This window comes from Pseudochaenichthys georgianus, chromosome 5, assembly GCF_902827115.2.
Source record: "Pseudochaenichthys georgianus chromosome 5, fPseGeo1.2, whole genome shotgun sequence".
Lineage (NCBI taxonomy): Eukaryota > Metazoa > Chordata > Actinopteri > Perciformes > Channichthyidae > Pseudochaenichthys > Pseudochaenichthys georgianus.
In genome coordinates this window covers 8,382,266-8,398,854 of record NC_047507.1, presented here as the reverse complement: position 1 = coordinate 8,398,854, position 16,589 = coordinate 8,382,266, and the positions used below count along the sequence as shown (strand labels likewise).

Sequence of the window (16,589 nt, the reverse complement as noted above, 5' to 3'; positions counted from 1 at the left end):
ATGCAGGATCTGTCCGGGACACTTAAACCCTCTCACCTTCGACTTTTGTTTATGTTTTTTGCTACATGTAGTGCTGCGAGCGGCGCGGCTGTCAACGTGTCGCCCCGCTGTCTCTCTGCCAGCTCTTATCAGGACAGATAGCCCTCAGATAGACACTCATACCCGCACAGTCAGAGGCTCAGCTAGCCACAGCAGCTGATGGGGCTGATGCAAGGCCGCTATGACGACAAGAGGACAGGGCCTTATCTGTCGTCATGGTAATGGCCATGATGGAATGATGACAATCTGCCGGTGGATTTTTTTCTTACAGGACAAAATGTACACCTGTGCAGACATGTAAGCGCAGCAGGACGAGGAGTATATCGAGAAAACTGGAATTACAAGCGCTAAATGTCGTGCATCCAGAAATGTATTGAGCGTTTTTGTCTCCTCAACCAGGGAACCCAAGCAAAATAATCACGGTCATGCAGAAACCGCAGGGAAGCGAGTTTATGTCACTGGCCCGTTTTTTGACTCATCGCACTCTCGCCGCGGTGTCTTTTCTTTCCGACAAATATGACAGATGCATATCAAGCTGTGCAGTCTGCTCAGGGGAGATAAGGACCAGTTAGGCGCTGGGGTTGCAACATCCCACTGAGCCAATGAGTGAGCACATCGCCTTTTTTCATGCCGATCCTCAACAGATAGGCCTGTGTGCGTGTGTGAGTGTGTGTGCATGTGTGATGCCGCTGATAAATTCCGTCTACGAGGAATTCAGGCATCGTCTGTGTTGGTAAGTGGCAGGTCTGCACGTCTCCTGTCCTCAAACTGGTTTAAAGTAAAACAAAAGTGACACAAGGAGAGACGGTTGGAGAGCAGGTTGTCGTGGAATGCATTCGTGTTGAAGGCGATCGAGGTAATGCGTGTGACGGATGTAGTCTCCCTGATCTTGCTTATCAATAATAACAGGAAGTGTTAAACTTCTGCTTACTCTTATTCAGCCGACTCTTATAAAAGAATAAAACGTTGACACAGTAATAGCTATCAAAAGGTTCTTTCTTCATTTGTATCTGCTGTTCAGATCTACAAGAGCTCTGCATATCCATGTCTGAATTAACCTGACAAGTACTGGGTAAACAAAGTCATAGACACAACACAATCCAGTAGAAATCTAGAACAAGGATAAACATTCAGAACAGTCAGCGAGGAATGCCCTCACCTCCCTCAGTGGGTGTGCATGAGTTGGGAGCCGGACTGCAATGAGCCCTGACCGGCCGCCTGACTCCGCTGTGGGACTTAGCATCGGGGCGGCAGTGGCTCAGTCTGTGGGGACTCGGCTTGGGAACCAGAGCGTCCGTTTCTGTATTCAAAACCAAAATGGTGGCTGCTAAAGAGGGTTAGCATAACGGCTTCAGCTTTAATGAATTGAAAGATATGATACACTTTATTGTCAATCAAAGGACATTCGTTTTGGACTCCTGCAGTTCCGTAAAAGATGACACAATTATAAATACGGCATAAAGAAAGACAGTTTTTAAGTAAACTATATTACTGGCTATTCTCCAAACTGGCTTCAGTGAGAGTTTGATGGACTGATGTTTCATCCAATCACCTCCCAAGTATATGTTTTATAAGTGGGCCCTTTTTTCCAACAGCTTCGAAGACGATGTGTAACAAACCATCTGCAGTGTCGGTTCAAGCCCCTGCATGGACCGAGTACAGTATGTGGAGAGGAGTAAGTTCACTTCCTAGGCACTGCTGAGCTACTCTTTAGCAAGGCACCAAACCCCAACTTCTCAGGCGCTGAGCTGAGCTACCTCTCCTGCTCTCCACATTGATGCATGTGTGTGAGAAGCAAGAATATAACCACAATGAAAAGATAATTTCCCCAAGGGGATGATTCTCTCAAGCCTCCGATAAGCCGAAGTGTATCCTGCGAGCAAGTAATCTAGAGGCTCCTGAATACTTGAATACACTAAGAGTAGCTCTGCTTTGTTGTGAGGACAACTCGGCTCATGAGAATGAAGCAGGCTTGAAAGTGTATTCAGGGCATCCACAGAGCAGCGCTGTCACTTAATCCACCACACAAGGATCTACCGTTCGGTTACAATAGCGCTCTGAACAGCTTGGGATTCTGAGCGGGGCACGGCCGGTCTCTGCGGGCTCCTCCTGTCGTCCTCCGTCCTCTGTCTGGTCATCCGTCCCTGTGGGAGGGTCCCGAGGATCCATCCAGGGGTAGAGGCACCCGGGTCCCATCCTCTCGATCTGGACCCGGGCCAAGGTGCCCTGTACTCCCCCACTCATGCCTTTCTCCAGTTACCTGCCAGTGAAAGCGAGTGGAGTGGGGCGGGGGCTGGGAATGGCGAGGGATATGGGCGAGGAAGAGGATGGCAGGTCCAGACGCCCTCTCCCCTGAGCCCTCCCAGGCATTAGTACTGTACTTGCCCCCCCGCTTGTCAATGGGAGCCTCCAGATGAATGGGCTCATTTGTCCTCAGACAGTGGGGATGAATTTGTCTGTCGGAGCAGGCGAGCAGGAGGGCCTCCGCTCAGCAGAACGCGGCATGAATGAGAACACGACCTGTCCCAGGTGAACATCCTGAATGCACCCTGTCCCAGGTGAGAGGAGACTGACCTCATTTTCAGGGTGAGTCGAGGGAGGGGAGCTAGACGTGTCCACACCTGGCTTCTGACAACAGATTACACACTCGACTACGGTAGAAGAGAATATGTGAGATGCAGTCAGATGATTGATGCTAATTCATAATATGATTGTAGCGAGCACCATCCCCGGTAGAGTGGGGGTTTTGATCTGGGGGCACAACATAGAGGCCACAAAGACCCTACACACTCATTAACATATTTTATCTTTAGAAGACTATACCCAGACTCCTCTTCAAAACCACGAACTGTGGCAATAAGGACTAACTCAAGTCATCGATGAATGATGTGAAACACTCTCTCTTCTCTTTCACTTCTTCTTTCCCTCACATGCTTGTGTAAATGTCAGAAAGGGGTCTCTGGGGGCAAACATACACTTCATTTGACTTCTACAAATTAAAAATGCTGACACTTACTTGTTAATAAACAACTTCTTCTTTTTTTTAACCATGCTTCAGTTTCTAAATACATGCAGATTTAATCTCAAGCTAGCTTTAAAATACGTTGACACCAATAGTCATATGGTTAGCTCTTGTGTCCACAGCATAGTCTGTCAGCTTCAAAGAGTCCTCGTGATTAAAAGGATCATTCAGATTGTTAGAAGTTGGGTTGAATGCAGCATTTATTCGTTTTTATTATATTTAGCCACCGTAAAACATTTAGTTTCAGTTTAAATGTATGCTATATTTAGAATATGTGTATCGCTAAAGCCAGCAATCAGACAAGTCTTTCTGGGAATTCACGCTTTCTTCACAGACACCAGCCCTATTGATAAAAGCTGGCATTTTACTTTACACAACATAGCACTTTGTGGCCTACCACTGTCTTAATCAGTTATTTAGTTTGTGTTTTTAGATGTTGCTTTTAAAGATTAATTCAGATTACCCAAGCTGTCAAACTATTCCAAATATCGCTTATACTTTTACTGATATTATTATTTTTCGGTGTCTCCCAACTGAGGGCAAGCAGACCATCATCTACCGTAGTAATACACCGACTGTGGATGATTTAACCCCATTATCAACAGTCTGTTCTATTCTTTGTACAAATCCAGTATTAGAATGGTTTTAGTCGGGAGGCTGTTACCCTGCAGGATATAACCTTGCAGAGAATTATACTTAAGTACTGTACAACCCCTCGTAATCCATCTCTTTTTACTGTCTCTGTTGGACCTTTGTGGTCTTAATTGGTCCTAATCGTACAACGTAAGTATTTCCTGTTTGAACTTCTCACTTCCTGTTCCTTCAATTTTTGCACTACCATGTTCTCAGTCAAGTCTGGTATGCAGCTGAAACTAGTAAAGCAGCCTTTCAATGTCGGGCCTGAAGTGGAGAAGTAGAAGGCGTGAAGGAACCCACAGACGAGGCAAACATTACGCATGAGTCAAAACACTTTTTTGACTATTTCTCACAAAAGAAATTGACATTTGGAGAAATCAATGGTGAGATCTAGCAGGTCAGGACGTTGCCTGTCGACAGAGGTCATCAGTGATCCGCAGTGATATCTGCTGTCAGCCCTGCTGCTCTCTGACTGACAGTTATTACCGTCAAAGCTTTTCCGATCACATCACCGCTACGTGGTATGGTTGATTAATTTCAAGTGTCAAATGGTGTATCTGAGGCGGCTCCCGTGAATAGTGTGCACCAGGTGTTGCACTGAGTGTACCCACCATGTTCCGGTCACAGGGGTATTTCTATGAATTTCTCTTGAACCATGAAAAGAGGAAGTCGCCGTGAGTGTAGCACATTCTCTATGACTCAGTAGCCATAACAATTCAAAAGTTAAGAGTTAATGGCATAAGAAAGCATACAGTGCTGCTCAAGGTCAACAAACAAGCATTATACTTAATGACTAAAGTTTACGGCGAACAAAGGCAGGAATAAATGTCCCCCGTTTGTATTATCTAAATACTGTCCCAGCCTTAATATCCTTCTAGGGGTTCTGAGGAAGGAGGGATGCTTTTTTTAGTTAGACCCAGGCAAAGGTCAACCCCCATTGCAACACACACACACACACACACACACACACACACACACACACACACACACACACACACACACACACACACACACACACACACACACACACACACACACACACACACTCAGAGACCTGCGTCTGAACTGCGCTCCACTTCCTTTCATCTTCTATGTCTCTCTCCCTAACTCAACTTTGTGAGGGGATGGTCGGGATACCTTTTGATTCCGCTAATTCAATTTGATGGAAAAACAAATACACTGGGGGAGTGGGAGACAAGAAAAGAGTGGGAGAAGTAGTGGGGGGGTGAAGAGGGGAAAAATGGAGAGTTACATGGAGCTCAGAGGGAATGAGTGGTGGTGGTGGTGGTGTTTGGGGGGGTGGGGGAGGTGAGGACAAACGGAAGAGTGGAGAGAGAAAAAGAGGTAGGGAGTAGAGATGAGATGAGTTGAAACATCCAGTTCCAGGTTGAAGTCGTAAACCTCTCTCTGCTCTGATCTAGGTGGCCACCATGTTCACCCCGCCAACGCATCCTCATCTCCCCTCCTCATCTCTTCTCTGGAACTCCTCTCCGATAGTGGAGATAAGTAACAAACTGTTTTATGGCTCTTTTGGTGTCTCGTGATTCATGATGTGAGTGGGGAAGGGATGTGAAGTTCAATGTAGCTGTTGCTCCAAGTAAAAAAAACAATACAAAACCCTTACGGTATAAATCAGTTTAAATTAAATTGGGTGGAAAATGCAAACAGCGGTGGCACACGGTGACCACCAAAACAGTTAGCAAAGCGTTCGTTGCACACGTGCCTAATGTCTGTTCAGGCCCAGGAGATGAAATGGTTTCCACAAACACGGCCTCTGCGTCAGACATGAGGAGCTTTGTCACACACCATCCTCTCTGTTTGTACACATGCGGATCATGTGTGTGTTTGGATGTGTGTTCAGGCGAGTGCGGCTCTGGGACTCGCTGGCCTGGCTGTATTATTGTTGGGAGGCCTGCTCCTTCCCTCTGGAGGGCCTCATTGAAGAGCTGGCTCTCTGCGTCTCCCCCTCTCAGCTCCGGGAGTCCGGCCAAGCCCGTCCGAGCGGGATCGCTGCCTGCAGCAGAACGCAACGTGCTGGAGCCACGGCCTGTACACACACACACACACACTCACACACACACACACACACACACACACACACACACACACACACACACACACTCACACGTCCCTGCACCCGCAGCACTGTGCTCTACACACAGACGACTAGACTGCTTATTGGCAGTCGAGCTTTGCAGTTTCTCTCTGCTGTTCAGCAAGTGGCTCCCACCCCCTCTGTGAAAACAGACACTCCGTTAGTGTTGTGGCTGCTATGATGTAGCATAAGCTGACAACACAGCGCTCCAGCGACACTGGATAACTAGAAAAGCACCTCCATAAGTCCCTGTATAAATATTATTTCTAATTTGAACTGATCAACCTCTGGGAAAACCCAGCAGATCAACCTCCACAGCAGTCCAGCAGATGTGAGCAGGGTGGAGGGTTCAGGGAGGGGTAGCGGTCCACTTTTAGCTTGGACCGCGTAATCGGACGGTTTGTGCTGTGGGTGTGTGAGGGTAGGCTGAACTTGGCGAGGATGACCTCAGATTGGCCCTAATCGAGCAGACTCATTAGTGGCTGGCTCTGTTTAAAGTTTCTTTAGCCCCTTTATTTTACAGTAATCGGCCCAAAGCGAAGGCAAGACAGAGAGGACAATGGAGAGGGAGGGAGAATGGAGAATAAAAGACAAACGGAGAATAGGAGATCAGAAAGAGAGAGGCTGGAAAAAAGAAAAACAAAGGAAAGAGATTGAAAAAGAGGACGACATGAGGGAGCAACAAAGTCGAAAGCCTGCTTCCTGGCAGCCTCAGCTGCGTGCACATCTGTGTGCGAAGGGTCTGAGCGGACCCCCACGTGTTTGCTCAGGTCGCCTGATTGCCTTTCCTTCCTCCTCTTCTCCCACTAAAGACCCGCTGTCCTTCCTCTCACTCCAATCACTGCAGCCAAGAGAGAGGGCTCCTGCAGCAGACACTCTCCCACTGAACTGCACTCATGACTCCGTCACATTCAAATTATTGAAAGTCATCTGTTAAGACTTTTACATTTAAAATAAAAGAGAGACCTTTCATGCCATGGGTTATATTGGTTCTAATTTGGTCAATCGGGTTTGTGTTTGTTTTTTTCCCATGAGTGTGTATGAGCATGTGGGTGTGTGCATATGTATGACTGTGTGTGACTTCGGAGCCCTTCGCTGGAGTCTGCTGTCTGGGTACAATGGTCCAGCCCGGGGCCTCAGCTCCACAAAGAGGCCTTCTCTTAACAACACGCCATCACAGATGGGGGAGGAGCCTGACCAAAGCATTACCACGCTCAAGGGATCACAGAGCTTCCCTTGATGCATCTGATATCCCTTATGATTTTATAATCAAGCACTTTTCATTAAAAGGAGTCTCATGCTGTATGTTTGTGTGAATGTCAGAGCGTTAGAAAGAGACAAGACTGAACGCACAAGGCGTCGGCAGATCTTAATTTAGTATTAAACTTTATTTTCCTTTATTTCCTTTACTTTTGTGAGATGGAAAAAATGATAAAAACGTACAGCTCAGGGACTTTTCATCTAAGATAGGTCAGTGTTTTTCTTACGTAATAACCATGAAACCAAAATCATAACAGTTTCCATTTGTCTTTGACGAAAGCTTAAAGAGGGAAAATAAATTATCGTAGCAATAATTATAACATCAAATATAACAACAATAATAGCAATTAAGCATTTATAAACACTCTATTTACTGTGTATTTTTCCATAAAAGTCCATTATTAAAAACAGGAGGTGAGCTTCGTGGTGGGCGTACAATCCAGCATGTGAGGAGAGCACAGGTTTGTGGGTACTGTAGTTTGTAACAGAGAGTGCTGTCAGCCAGTCTTCAGACCTCCAGCACTGAAGAGTTTGTCTGTCCACATGGACGGCAGCCGGGGAGGGACAGGGTGCACGTAGCTCAGTATATAATGGGACGATCGCGAGGTGAAAACAGCGGTTCTTTTAAAGACCTCTCGTGAGTCTCCTGTTACAGGGTCATGAAGAGGTGGGTACCAAAGTGACTTAGTAAAAATAAGCAAAAAGAATGACAAGCGTCTCCATTCACTCCATTCCTGCAAGCCTGGGTCACCAAGGGACTCAGAAACCCCTCGTCATATTAAGCTCTTCACAGAGTCCGCTAAAGTCCTGCTCTGCAGCGTCCCATCAGTGAGGTCAGACATGACGCGACCTTCAGTCCTAAAGTCCAGCTGAAGGTCTCTCTCCTCCGCACTGTACAACATGTCTGCTCAGCTTTCGGCGTGACGTGGAGGCCATTTAGTGTTCATGGCGATATGATGGCAGAGGAGTTTTTGGGTCAAAAGGGGCCTCAGTGACTCAGGGGTTCAGCCCAGACCGGCGAACGATTAGAGTGATGGGGGTGGTGACCGAAAGATGGGTGAATGGGCGTGGGAGTGGGCAGCATGTGTCCCGAGTGGCTGAAGGGGGTCAGGTGACCCATGTGGGTCATGTGGCTGGGGAGGCCGGGTCCCCCGCCGAAGTGAGAGGCCTTGTCCTGCATGCACTTGGACAGCTCGTCGAAGCCGTCCCCTGGTCGCTTGCCTCTCTTGGACTTGCTGGACATCTTGCGGTTTCGTGTCTGGATGCCTTCTTTCTTCATGGTCATGGGTCTGTTGACCTGTGGAGAACGGCACATTAGTTCAAGGCACGCCAGACAAAAGACTCACTGAAACTGTGAATAGTTCATTATAGCTGTTGAATATTTTTTGCGGTTAGCTGCAGCTCATAATTTAAAAAAAATGTCCCTAGGAATATGTCACATGCATTGTCGATTAGGGGTAACATGCATTTGTGTCATGGTAGCCCACCAGTGGGAAATAACTCCTATTATTAATGAGCAGTTGTTTTGCATATATGGCTGCATTAACAGGCGAGTCAGGGGCGTTGTGGGGCTTTTGTGTAATTTCAAAGCAAACAGACCAGTCCTGGTCCATATGAATACATGGAGATGAGGGCCTGGCGGCAGCTGAAAGGACCAGCCGCAGACAAATCCTCATCAGTGTAACCGACGCCGTTACACTGAATGACAGTCCCACCCTGCAGTCTCTCCTGGGAGTAACGCCCCCCATTGAAACAACGATGGATTAATAAAAAAAAAGCAACCGGTGGGTTCTGCTCGACAGGGTGAGCAGCCTCAACACTCACATTTTCTCTGCTCCTAAATCGATACGAGCTGTCCGCCCACTTGACCAGTTAACCACCAGTATCCCTCCGCCTTCCTCCCCAAAAACCCGCACTTGAGTGCAGCGGTGTTTTTTTTTTTCAGGCTACTTACATTGTGCAGTTTATAGTAAAGGCCGCAGGCGTTACACACCGGGTCTCCGTTCCCGTTGCGCCTCCACAGGGTGGTGATGGTGGTCTGGCAGTTCGCACAGCAGGTGCCTGCACGTCTCGCAGCGGACTATAGGGAGCAGAAAAAATACACCATGAATAACGAGTCGTTGGCAGTGGCACGTTGTAGCTAGGTCACTGCGGACACCGAGTCACCGTTTACAGACACAAATAGGAGGCTTATCATTTAACATGTATGTTATGAAAGCCTCTGACATAGCATGGAATGAATGTGAGTGTTTTGTGCTAGCGCGAAATCAATAAGAGACTTTGAAGTTTGTCCGAAAATAATGGGCAGAATTTGGGTTTTCGTGAGACCGCAGAACCATGTGCAGCAAAGCATCAAAAGAAGCGGAAAAAAACCCATAATTCCTCTTTTAAATCGATTGCATGTTTGCAAACTGCTGCAAAATGTTTTGGTTTGTGCAATAAGATGTTTTTAGAAGGTGCATGTTTTTGTGCACGCCTGTCGCTGATTTTCATATCTTATAAATCTGCTGGTATTAACATGTCATAATGAGGGCCTTGTGTAAACCCTCTATTTATCCTGATCCCAGAAAACTGGGCTACAATTCGTGAGACCCGGTGTCCTGCCTGGCAACGTGCTCCTGGTCCATTGCGGATCAATTATTCACACTTAATAAGAAACATTAGGTTTACATGCAAGAACCCCGCGGCTCTTTGCTTTGCAAGCAGCATCCAGATTCCTCTCTAATGTATGTCCGGTGGACTCGCTGCTATTAACTTGCAAAGCAAAAACAACCCTGGCTTCTTCTTTTTTTTAAACGCGAAATAAAATATATAATTTTAAATAAAAAAGCGCGTTTAGACTGCCCACCGAGAATGGCAAACAAGAGGAGAACATAAATCCATTTATTTTCCAATCCCCGCCCCTCACGGTCTGTCTCTTCACACATAAGCGGCTCCTCCAGTGTTGTGATAATCTCTTTACAGTATATGTCAGTGCGGCCATAGAGAATGCAGCGCTGGTTGAAGGCGGAAACAGCCGGGAGCCTGACTTCCTTATCTGGGCCGGGCAGATATCCGGATAGGAAACAACTGGATGCCCCTTTGAACACAACTCTGAAAAACACTTGAGCTGAAAATGCAAAAGCTACAGACACATGGGCCGAGCCAGTGGAAAATATAATGGACTTTTCAGGAGCAGGAGCGACGTGGATAACTAAAAAAATATATAAAATCCAAAAATATTGTTCATGGAGATCATTTTTACGCAGCCTCTCTAAACCTAATTTTCTCTAGTCCCCTTTATTTTTAATAAAAGTGTTTTTTAATTATTATTATTATTATTATTATTATTAGTGGCTGTCTTGTATCATATTATTATATTTATTTCAATTACTGATACTTAGGCTATTAAGTTAACATTGGCTTGCTTGTCTTTATTTTTACTAACCAATTAAACAATTTAAATTCACACTAACAAAATGTGGTTATTTGTTGCCATTTTTTGCATTTTTAGACCTCAACTGGATTTGTCGAAAAGAAAAGAAAAAATGTTTTACAATAAAAGGTTTTAGAAGTTAAAATACCAATCCTCAAAAAAACAATAAATAAATAGATAAGAAAATAATTAAAGCTGCTTTAAAAGAAAAGCCGGTTTTGAAAGATAATTAGATTAATTGTAAGGTTTACATTAATGATGGTGCCCAGAAATGTGTCCGGCGTCAGTAGGGTTAAAGCCAGAGGTGGCTGAGCAGTGGTACATCCTCCACAAGAATGCTATGTGTCCATGCTGCTTTTCATTTACTCGAGCATGGTGTTAACTAAAGCAGCATGGGCAGTGGTATCAGTAACAGTATCAGAAGTACCAGCAATAATGATAGCAGGAACAATGGCAATAGTAGCAGTATTGTAACGGGCCATGAAGGCGGATCATCAGGGGGTGAGAGGGACAAACAATTCCAGGAAGATCATAGGGAAAATATAACTTTCCTGGAATTGTGCTGCGGGCCTCTGCTTTGTGCTCATATTTGTGTTCCTTCTCTCAGGGTAAAGCGCAGTAAGCGAGGACTCACCAATCTACGTTTGGGTTTGATGAGAGGTCTGTTCTGGCCGTTCATCTTGTGGTACAGTCCGCAGGCGTTGCACAGGTAGTGGCCCGTACCATCTCTCCGCCACAGAGGGGTGGAGGTGGCACCGCAGTTCACGCATTCTCTGCCCTCTGCATATAGTTCAGGGGAGAGGAGAGAAGAAGACATTTTATATAATTAAAAAAGTCACCGTCTTTCAGAAGCAACACATGGCAGCTGCCCGGCCCAATCGGGCGACAACACAATGATGGATGACCCCAGATGGCCGTGTAATATGAAGTCAAAATCTGTCTCATGATGGTGACAATGTCCATATCAGAGTGCATGGTGTACCAAGTGTGCATGGCTGTCATTGACACAGACACCTCTATGTAAACTGATCCAGAGTGGGGAGGCCGCAGACAGCCAGAACATGTCCAGAGGTGTCCAACAAGAATAATCATCAAATTAGGACTACATTATTCATCAGTTTGGTGGGCACCCATGAGAGGAAACAAAAGTGTGTGGTATTAAATGTGGTGGACTTAAATGAAAAGCTGGCATACAGTTGGCTGCAATTAATAATACAGAAATGGCGATCCATCCATCTGTTTCTTTCCATTTTTCTAATTTAAACGGGGCCTGTAAGTGAGTAGACTTCCCATGCATACTCTTATTTAAAAAAAACCTGCTTTTTAAGTTATTCCCACATGCTCTTCACTCCCATTCAGGTTTGACTGACTTCAAACAGCCTGTTGCTAAACCGACCGATTCATTTAATTCAGGTATCCCTCTCTCCCTAGAGCATCATCTCATTATACCTGTTATAATACCAGCGACACCCGCAGTCCCACCCTCGCTCGACAATGGAATCTGACCTGAGCAAAAAAACTACGTTTCTTTTGAAATGCATGTCTGCTGTTTTTTTTTTTTGTACCTCCCTTCTCTTCCTCTAAAGCGTTTTGCAGGGCCAGCCACCACATGAAAGCGGTCTCATTAGCACCTAAAATATTCATCAACAATGACTGATGCATTTATGTCTTATGCAATGTTTAGTGTTGAAATACTAACAAAATGGGAAGTTTGGTGCGAAAAAGGTAGACTATGAGGGGCGCTAGTGTGGGGCTAGTTCAACAGGAAGCCACACTACGGTAAGGTATATGTGCTGACAGCTGAAATGTCATTGTGACATTTTGTACAACAATCAATCACCATTACTGGCACAGGAAATCGTCTTTGATAGATAAGAACCTTTTGAATGCCTTACTGATTCAGGCTTCTTTTTAAATGTCACAGTGTAACATTTAGCTGCTACAACAGCTCACATTCACTCCCATTATCAGCCAGTGAGCATTACCCAGGTGTATTAAAAAGCATGGGCACAATGGATGACAATATTGATAATTGCAGCTACATTAAGAGCAACAGCCTGCCATTTTTCTCTTTTTCTCGTCCATGAATTCCAAGTGCAACAGCTGGAACAATGTAGGGAAATTACAGAGCCATTAGACTGAGTTTACTTTTCAAATGTCTGCACATTAATGTCTAAATATTTTCTTAAATATTAATCCCAACACATGCAGTCTATTGAATCAGGTGCTTATCCAGACAGTAAGATGATATAATGTTTTATTATAAACAATTACCCCCGTTTTATGTGAAACCGATTTGTGGATTCTACTCAATGATCAGGTCTCCTTTTTTTAATGCATAAAATAATTCGTTTAAGTGACTTTTAGAAGCAGATCGAGTGGACTTGTTTGCCTCCACTTGATGTCGGTGCACTGGGCCAAGGCCATGCTTAAAAACACAAACAGCAGGGCTCTGTCGCCTGTGCTTTGTTAGGACTGGGAGAGCTGTGGGCGGGGTGGAGGTCGTGATTTGTTCACTTGGAGGTATACAGGATATGGCAGGAGCCAGGGCGTCGTGACTCCTTCATTTTTAAGTGCAATAAAAGGCCACATTTAAAAAGAAAACAAGTCTTTCGCACGAAGAAGAAAACAATTAGTCTGCCTTAACAAAGACAATCAAAAACTCAATGTAAAATCCTCTTTAAAAAGATTTTAGTATTTAATAAATGTATAATGCATCTACATTTCGCCATCACAATAATCAATGGCTAAATATTAAAAATCGATTCGTTAAAATAGCTATAATATAACTTCCCTTTATTTTAAATAAGCCTCAGTACCACAGTGCCCAGAGCTGAGCATTTTGTAAATAGTTGACCCCGATTAGCCCGATACGGTTTAACTAAAAGTTAAACTCCTCACTTAAGTGAAGCTGTTTTAAGTGTATGCAGCTTACAAATGGCGATGAGACAACAGATTAGACTTGTTAGGACAAGGTTAGGTTTGAATCGAGAGGAGAGAAGCACTCGATATGGAAATCATTCCTTTTTGAGTCACACTGGAGCAACAAGTCGTAGCCTACTTAAAAAAAGTTGCATCAGCATTAAAAACTAGATAAAGAGTCATAGTAACACCTGCGTAAATTCCTGCATTGTGCACACACACTTTTATAATCGCGATCTGACAATAAGAAGGCTATGGTTGTGAACTTAGCTAAAACACATTTGTACACATTACCTAAATCCCTTTGATCCGCTTGTAGCTTGGCCATTAAAAAAAAGCACTTAAGAGTTGAATCTATGTACCAACCCTTTTTTAATTTAATATGTCAGCCTCTTATGATGTATTTCACTTTTTATATTATTGATACAATCGTCAGCTAAATGCAATGTGCTTTCTGCTGTGAGGGAGACTCACCTGAGGTCGACCTGGCCTTGCTCTTGCATTTGGGCGTAAAGCTGGAGTTGGATCCCCCGAGCAGACTGCCGGGGTGGAAGAGGCTGCCGCCGTACTCGTGTGTTGAATGCAGGGGATAGGCAGGGTACGTCGGGATGGGGTGATGCGTGGCCGGGCCCTGTCCGTTCATCAGGCCGCTGCGGAGCGGACTGCAGCTCTCCATTTTCATGCCGTCCGAAAGATGCACCTGGTACTTGATCGACTCCTTCTCCTCCATTCTAGTCAAGCTGGAAGTCGGGGAAGTGGCTCCGGGGTCTGGAGACACGTCTTTCGGAGGGGTGGGAGGGAAACTGTAGAGGTGCGCGCTGGAGTGGGACACCGAGTTGGGCGAGGAGACCGGAGCGGTGCTGCTGCTGCAGGGGTATCCGGAGCTGGAGGGGTGCAGGCCCTGTTTACTGAAGTGGCTGACCGCCCAGGCGTTGTGGTGGTGGGCCGCCGACAGGGCTGCTTTCCCGGGGTCCAGCCAGGGAATTCCGGGGCTGTGGATGAGGTGTGGTCGGCAAACCTGGTTCCCAGCGAGGCGAGCTGAAATGCAAAAAAAATAAAAATTTAGCAAATGTTTTATTTTAATGGCTTTTTGGCCCACAAGCCTTGTTTCCAGTTTACACTACAGAAAGATCTTTATCTTACCTGCTAAATATTCAGAATGACTCGAGTCCGACATTTAGTTCCAGATAAAATACTTTCTTGTAAATTTAAAATAGGGTTTTTTGTTCACTCACAGCCGGTTAATTATCCAGGAATATTTCCCGATGAATGACAGTAGTCTCACACACCTCGTCGAGTAAAGATGGAAGTAATAAAGGCCTATTTACTGCAGAAAACACAATAAAGTAGCTTCTCCTCGGCTGCAGCTCTCGGACTAAAGATTGTTATTAGTACATTTGCGGTTTTTATTTTATATCCGGGAAGTGGCTCTCTCTCTTTCTCTCTCCCTCCAGAAACCCCTGCCCCAACACAGAGGGGTTAAATGACATACTTCCCTTTCCTCTCGCTGTCATTTGCTAGAAATTCCTTTTATGTTTGTGAACTGGCCCAAAAGGCAAGAGGGACTTTTGAAATAAATGAGCCTCCTCCACATTGCCTGCATTGTTATTGTTCAGTAGCAAATTAATAGAGATATTTCACAGACACTCATATATGATTTTTTAAAAGCCTATATTAAGCTATGTTTAGTCGTAGATAAGTATACACAAATATAAATATTATTTACATTTTCTAAATGTTAATTATAATCACAGTCCTTAGAATAAAGTATAATGCGCATCTCACCGTGTGCTTGGCTGTATGTGACTCTGGCCCGGGAGTTGGTGTAGTAGGGATTCCCTTGAGAGTCCAAGTGGTTCAGAAACATGTCAACCTCGTCCTGCGGCAGTAAAGGCGCCATGGGCTCCATGTAGTTGTGGCTCAGACTGTGGTGGTGGGAGTCCGGGTGCTGGCTGTTCAGCACCGCGTGATGGTGCGCCATCCACCGAGACTGGTCGGCCGCTGCGACCTCCATGGCTTCAGATCTCCTTTTATTTTCCTCTGAAGGCGTCTTTGTGTGCCGGGGCTACTTTGAGGCTATGTTTACCTCCAGGTGTAAGTTAAATCCTCCTTAAAATATAGTTCCTGAGCTGTGAAAGTCGCGGCTGTGTTTATTTAGGCTACTTCAGAAATAGAAATCCTCAAATATCTACCTGCGAATAGAGGAAAACAAAATGTTAATTCAACAGCAGCTCCATCTCTCCTTCCATGCAAAGACGTCCGTAATTATATTTGTTATCTAATCAGAAACAAAGATGTCTCAAAGTCGAAGCATATCGTCCCTTCGTTTAAAACAAAAAATACAAATGTTTACTTCTGGATACCTGTTGCAATTCCGATCAGCTGACGGCAAAAATACAGCTCTGATGGTTAAACCTCCTGATCCATGCAGTGTTCAGGCTCATTAATGAGATGTGGCGCAGACTGATGCGTCTGGCGCCGCCACTAGATTCCCATATCAAGCCACGGAGGGCGGGGCTTAGCTCCGAGCCAATCACAGCGATCCCTTCCACAATTGGCTCCGCGTCCCTCGCTCTCCTTCTTTCAATTTCTATTTCCCCGCACCGAAAAAACTAAAAGACTTATCAATCAGCAGTGTAATTTCTCGGGGGTCTTTTTCTCTCATGAAGCTCACACTGAATGAGCAATCGGCCCCTGATAATCTGCTTTTTTAGCGGCAGTTATAAGCCTAAAGACAGACATCTAACATGAAGGGAAATTCAGTGTGCACAATATATGGCCTATTATAATACTTTATAGGCATATTCTATTGTAAATCGCCTTCACCTGCATGAACCCATATGTAAAAAAAAACTAAATTAACAATATGAATGATCTGAGATTTTTTTTTTAACACATAATAGTGATTTAAGAATTTCTCACCCATTTGCTAAATGTTGCTGATTGGGCTTTACATTACCTGCAGTAATTGTAAGTGTTGTTTTTTGCATACTGCTGTTATGTAAATAAACAGCGTCTTCAGCACCTCTAAAACCAACAGAGGAGGAGTCGATTTATGACCCCGAAATTGGCCCCATTGTTGGGAGCGCCTAATTGTCTTTAATTAGTAGCAGGGCATTCCTCCTGTGAAAACAGTGGGGTTGTCTCGGGGACAGGGCAATCAAACACAGTTTACATACGAATAGAGCCTCTTTCTAACT

General features: G+C 45.0%; 1 protein-coding gene and 1 long non-coding RNA gene across 5 annotated transcripts in view; one reads left to right on the top strand and one right to left on the bottom strand.

Annotated features, from left to right (window-relative positions):
• LOC117446912 (uncharacterized) overlaps positions 1-16,589 on the top strand; it is a 104,497-nt gene that overhangs the window by 83,233 nt on the left and 4,675 nt on the right. The window contains exon 3 of one of the 2 annotated variants that reach the window (XR_004552178.1): positions 5,119-5,192. The exons of the other annotated variant lie outside the window; for it this stretch is intronic. This is a non-coding gene — a long non-coding RNA (uncharacterized lncRNA). Of the gene's footprint in view, positions 1-5,118; positions 5,193-16,589 lie in introns of those variants that run through there. 2 annotated transcript variants of the gene reach the window in all.
• gata2a (GATA binding protein 2a) overlaps positions 7,162-16,589 on the bottom strand; it is a 13,236-nt gene continuing 3,808 nt past the window's right edge. The window contains exons 1-6 of one of the 3 annotated variants that reach the window (XM_034083420.1): positions 15,753-15,840; positions 15,175-15,581; positions 13,864-14,427; positions 11,102-11,247; positions 9,007-9,132; positions 7,162-8,349 (exon numbers count right to left, since the gene is read on the bottom strand). In XM_034083420.1, the coding sequence (XP_033939311.1) occupies positions 8,041-8,349; positions 9,007-9,132; positions 11,102-11,247; positions 13,864-14,427; positions 15,175-15,403 (1,374 nt within the window). In that variant the 5' untranslated portion in view covers positions 15,404-15,581; positions 15,753-15,840 and the 3' untranslated portion in view covers positions 7,162-8,040. Of the gene's footprint in view, positions 8,350-9,006; positions 9,133-11,101; positions 11,248-13,863; positions 14,428-14,532; positions 14,765-15,174; positions 15,582-15,752; positions 15,841-16,589 lie in introns of those variants that run through there. The other 2 variants (XM_071203071.1, XM_071203072.1) reach the window with 2 other exon arrangements.